General features: G+C 35.1%; 1 protein-coding gene across 1 annotated transcript; it reads right to left on the reverse strand.

Annotated features, from left to right (window-relative positions):
- Positions 1 to 2,957: 2,957 nt before the first annotated feature.
- LOC127739348 (E3 ubiquitin-protein ligase TRIM56-like) lies at positions 2,958 to 4,966 on the reverse strand. Its single transcript, XM_052251035.1, has one exon. It carries the CDS (start codon positions 4,896 to 4,898, stop codon positions 3,321 to 3,323), a length of 1,578 nt encoding a protein of 525 aa, XP_052106995.1. The 5' UTR covers positions 4,899 to 4,966; the 3' UTR covers positions 2,958 to 3,320.
- Positions 4,967 to 5,717: the final 751 nt, after the last annotated feature.

The following is a 5,717-nucleotide window of genomic DNA, read 5'->3' on the forward strand; positions in this document are numbered from 1 at the left end:
GACTATGGATCTGCCCCTGAAATTATGAATATAGATATCCACCTCTATTTTTATCATTCAAAGTTCTGTCAAATTTTTTATTAAACATAAACATTATAATAATATATAAACCAACTTTAGGGTTTGGAATGCTTGTAAGGTGTACATATCCGACTGGCAGGTTTCATTTGACCTTGACCTCATATTCATGGGTCATTGATCATATTCACGGGTCATTCATCAATGTTAAATGCTTGTTTTGGCCATTTATCAGATACTATTGCAATTGGTCAACTATATTTGGTGTATGGAATGATTTTAAGGTGTACATGTCCATCTGGTAAGGTTAATCTTAACTTGACCTCATTTTTATGGCTCACTGGTCAATGTTTAATTTTGTGGTTTGCTTTTTCTCAGATACTATAAGCAATATATTAGCTGCAATTGCAGGGGCGGATCCAGCCATTTTTAAAAGGGGGGTTCCCAGCCCAGGATAAAGGGGGGGGGGGGGGGGGTTCCAACTATATGTCCCCATTCAAATGCATTGATCGTCAAGAAAAAAGGGGGGTTCCAACCCCCGGAACCCCCCTCTGGATCCGCCACTGAATTGGTGTATGGAATGATTGTAAAGTGTACATGTCCGTCTGACAGGTTTCATCTGACCTCGACCTTTTTCATGGTTCATTAAACAATGTTAAGTTGTTCCTGTTTGGGCTATACCTCAGATACTATGAGCCATTAGACAACTGTATTTGGTGTATGGAATGATTGTTAGGTGTACATGTCTGTCTGGCCGTTTTCATCTGACCTTTACTTCATTTTCATTGTTCATTGATCAAGGTTATTGTTTTATGGTTTTATCCATTTATCAGATAATATAAGCAATTGATCAACTATGTTCGGTGTATGGAATGATGGTAAGGTGTAAATGTCTGTCTGGTAGAGTTCAGCTGACCTTGATCCCTTTGCATTGTTCATTAGTCAAGTGTTAAATTTTCAGGGTTATCTCTGTTTCTCAGATATTATATATAAACAATAGGTTAATTGAATGTGGTGTATAAAATAATTGTATGGTGTACACGTTGTCTGGCAGGGCTCATCTGACCTTGACCTCATTCCAATGGTTCATTAGTCAATGTTCAGACTTGGTAATTAGGTCTCTTTTTCAGACTCTTTAAGCTGTATGCCAACTTTATTTGGTGTGTGTTATGAAATTGGAAAATAAAAGTAAAGCAGGCGAGTAGTTTCAGCGTGAGCACTCTTGTTTTCTTAAAATCGTAAAACAAATTTCGGTTTCGCTACGCTCTGCAGTATTCTTACCATTTTGGACAATTCTATGCGACTTTCATACAAGTGAGCGATTTAGCTAGCTATAAAACCAGGTTTAATCCACCATTTTCTACATAAGGAAATGTCTGTACCAAGTCATGAATATGATTGTTGTTTTCCATTCGTTTGCTCAAACTTTTGATTTTGCCATTTGATAAAGGACTTTCCGTTTCGAATTTTCCTTGGAGTTCGGTATTTTTGTTATTTTACTTTTTAAAACCCCCTAGTTTTTTCGTCGGACCCTGGATCCGACCATGTAAATATGAGTATACATATCCATATTGGATAAAATTTGATAATCTAATAAGATCTTTGTCAGCGGTGTATTGCACCCGTAATATTATACACAATAATCAACAAATAATTGATGGTACCGTTTATGGACCGTGCTGCCAATGTATTTACTTTTGATTTATTCACAATAATTATGAATTAATTCAAAATGACTTAAAATGCATATTTTTCTATTTTATTACCATGTTTGTATTGTTACCATTCTGTGGTTATTTGCGAGGGAAAAAATGGCCTAGAACGATGCCAGTTTCTTTTTCTTACTTTTTACAAAATCAAAACATTTCATCATATTTATTTATACAAAACAAAACAGAAATTAATTTTAAAGGGGCATGGCTGTCAAATCTGTGTCCACCGATTTGACTCAAATTCTCATATTTGATTTATAACATACTAAAACGTATATCCAAGTCATAAAAAGTCTAAAATAAACAATTAACGATCCATGGACTCGATAATATGTATCAACATTACGTGTGTGTTTTAATCTAGATATAAACATAAATATAGATATAAAAATAGAAGACGTGCAATAGGACTTTTCTAGTTCTGTTTGATTTCATATTATAAGTTGAAAAAATCGTTAATCATCGTTTTCACCTGTATAAGAATGAGTTTTTTTGTGGATCGAACCAATCAACCAAAGGGTTAACTCTTGTTTCACTTTCAATGTTGACATTCTTTTCCTTTTGATAGCTGAACCCGCCTATTTTATGCGTAATCCATCTCTAGCTAAGGGGTTAAATTGAAGGTCACATGAATACGGATTCAATGAGGTCCAATTATTCACTTGCAAGTGAATAATTCATCAGCGATGTTTCTTTGCTTATTTTGACAAACTTGAACCAAACTTGCTGCTAAAAGCGAATTATTATTTCACTATTTTACTTTCATTAGTGATTGAACAAAAACAAATCATATTGTTTTTTATATCTCGTAGCTAATGCCACTTTAATGCATGTTTGTTTGATAACTAGTAAATCAACATTTGAGGTCTCAAATTATATAAATCATACTGTTAATCACATATTGCTTTGCAATCATCATTCCTACTTGTAAATGATTGTGATTTCATCCTGTCATTCTTAAATAATCTATATAAAAAACAGTCAAATTTCTGGTCTGTGCGCAATTAAAATATGTATGTACCATCTGCTGAACGTTTGAGTACAAACACTAAGGTGCTCCGGAAGGGTTACACTATTTTTTAATATGATTTTCAGTGTTGTGTACAAAGTGTTACATATGCTCTGCGTTATTAATTAGCGTCAATAACAAGCTCCATATAGTGAGCTAAGCTTTATCGATCAATCATGTAACATGTAAATTGCCAGAAATTAAGGAGTTGGAGAAATAAAAAATAAACCATTTACCACATTTATGTTAATGAAATCAAGCTTCGATCATTTACACCGAAAATCATCTCTAATTTGACATTCAATATAACCTTAGTAAGTTACCGTCACTACCGTTATGATTCTTTCGACTCAAAGATAACTTGCACTAAACAAAAGTGTGCGATGTATTAGTTCTAAACAATCAGCCGTTTCAGTACGACTTATTTTTACTGTATGCGCCCTAATAAAAAAAAGCTATAAAAGTGTAGCAAGGTGTTCATAGTTTTTTTATATATGAAAATGTACAATATGTTAAAACTATTTAAAACATCGTTGAACAAAAATGAACTTGAATTCGATTCAGTTATATTTAATTGTTACCTATTGAATTGTTTTGAAAAGTAGCCCGGGAATTTGCCCCTGCACTACGCTAGTAGATGAGTTTCGATATATTAGAGATGATTCGAAAGTAAAAGTTACACCTTCATGGTCAACTTTTGCTTGTCCATGAGTTCCATAGTAGAAAATCATCACGTTGGAAGTATTGACACATAATTTTATATCATACATTTGGTTAGCTGACAGTTTTACAGCCTTTGGAAATTCAACATGCACCACATTGTCCACGGCCTCCCTTTTGTCCACGTCGGTCGTTATTTCGACTAAAATGTTAGATTCATGTCCTAACGTAACGGTTATTTTACAATCTTGCTTGCAACAGAAAGACAGAATTCCAACAAGGTAAATGTCACTTGATACTTGAACTGAAATTGCATTTACACAGGATCTATGCATACCCCAGCATGTTTCAAACGTTTTGAAACGGTTAAATTTGTGAACGCTTGAACAAGGTATTTTACATTTTTCATGTAACAGATTTTCAATTTTTTCAGTGAAGTTTTCAACACTGGGTAGTTCGACCTGAGCAGGCATGTTTAACTTATCGTTTAGTAACTTCTTGTGTCCTTTGAGTTGGCTTCTTATTTTCAATAATTCTAGCAATACTTGCACATCCGATGCCTTTTCCTTGCTTATTTGTAAAGTTTCATTTTCATAGTTTATGGCTTTCAATCGGTTTTCAAGTCCAGTTATTCGAGTTTCTAAACCACTTTTCTTTTCTTCAAAAATCTTCAGCAATTCAGCTTTTCTTTCTGTCTCAAAAGCCCGAACTTTGTCCATCATTTCCTTACACGTGGCTTCTATTGTTTTCGATTTAACTTCATAATCCGATTTTAAATCTTCCAAAATATTTCTGTTGCCCGAAATGAGAGTATTCATATTTTCACAATACTCTTTAAGTTCGCTCTGGATTTTGTCAACAGAATTTTCAGACAAATAAACTCTAGCAGCATCTTCAATTGCAACTATTTCTTCACATTTTCTGTGTGTAATAGAGACACACATAGAGCAACAAGGAATGTCATGATCTTTGCAGAAGAGTTTTATTTTCTTATTCGTGTGTTCACTACATTTACTGGCAAAAGTTTTAGGCATCTTGTCCTCAGGAAACACATCAGACAGTGACCTTATCTCGTGATCTGCGCTGACTTTATTCGCAGTGTGGCATTTATTACAGGTGTCACACAAAGTATCGGAGCAATTAACACAAAGATAAGCCGCTGTAGACTCTATTCCTAGCCTTTCACAAGACATGCATCGCTTTTCTGGCCGGTGTATCTTCTTCAAGTCTAACAATCCGACGATAAGAAAATTCACTGGGAGGTGTTTGGCCACATCATCCGAGGAACATTTTTCTTGTAGGTTTGATACAACTCCTCTACACACTGGACATGCGAAATCAAGTTTGTTGCCCTTTTCAAAGCAGGAAGCAATAAAGGTCGAAATACATCCTTCACAAAATGTATGTAAACACGGTAAATATTTAGGGCATTTAAATTCTTCAAGACATATTGAACATATCAATATGTCATCGGTCGTGTAACATGTAGATGTGGCCATGTTTCATGCGGTTAATGTCTGCATTTAATCCTAATTTTTATGTTTCGTTTTCCTTGCGATATAACTAATATGGCTGTTCGTGAATGTATGGAGGCGTATGAGCACCACTTTGAAAACTAAAACAATTGTATTCTTTTCAAAATGTGTGCATGAGCGTTGCAACTATTTGTCATCACTGCCAACATTACTAATTAACTGGTTTTTACAAAATTCATATTAAAGGTTTAAATCAATGGTTCAGTCAAGTTCGAATATCAGTGTCGGTCAAATTGTTTACAGGAGTTATGGTCCTTGAAAATGTTGATTTATTTCAAAACATGACTGCAATTTATGCGCTATTAAGCCTGCATTTCTTGTCAGAAATTCATGAAATTGCTTAAAAAAAAGGTTTATCGTAGCAGTGTCGATGCCGAGGTCGATAACGTCTGCCATACAATTATTTTTACAAGAGTTATGCTCCTTGAAAATAGAAAGAATACAGAAAATTGCATTTTCGAGACATACAAAGCCGACATGTGGTAAAAGAGCATTAAGGCCGAAATAAAAAGATAGAAACACTGCTGGGTATGTGCAGCCATCGAGCATTCAAACCGTTTTATGGTTTTAACTATAAATATTTGAGACAAAGTAGCGTATTACGATGCTTCTGGAAGGTAGACCCCACCCAAGGGTGACTGGGGAATAGACATTTGGCACCATTGGTCTTCCGCCGACCGGCAGTGAAACCCTTGTGGGGCGTCCGTTTGGTTGTGCGGGATGTACAAGTTTGCAGCCACGTCCGATCAGAATGGGGACGTTAAATCCGATGTCTCGTGTAAA

Source organism: Mytilus californianus, unplaced genomic scaffold, assembly GCF_021869535.1.
Source record: "Mytilus californianus isolate M0D057914Y unplaced genomic scaffold, xbMytCali1.0.p SCAF_4, whole genome shotgun sequence".
NCBI lineage: Eukaryota > Metazoa > Mollusca > Bivalvia > Mytilida > Mytilidae > Mytilus > Mytilus californianus.

Excerpts from the sequence above, each read along its gene's own strand:
- LOC127739348 (XM_052251035.1), bottom strand. The coding sequence starts at position 4,898 with ATGGCCACATCTACATGTTACACGACCGATGACATATTGATATGTTCA.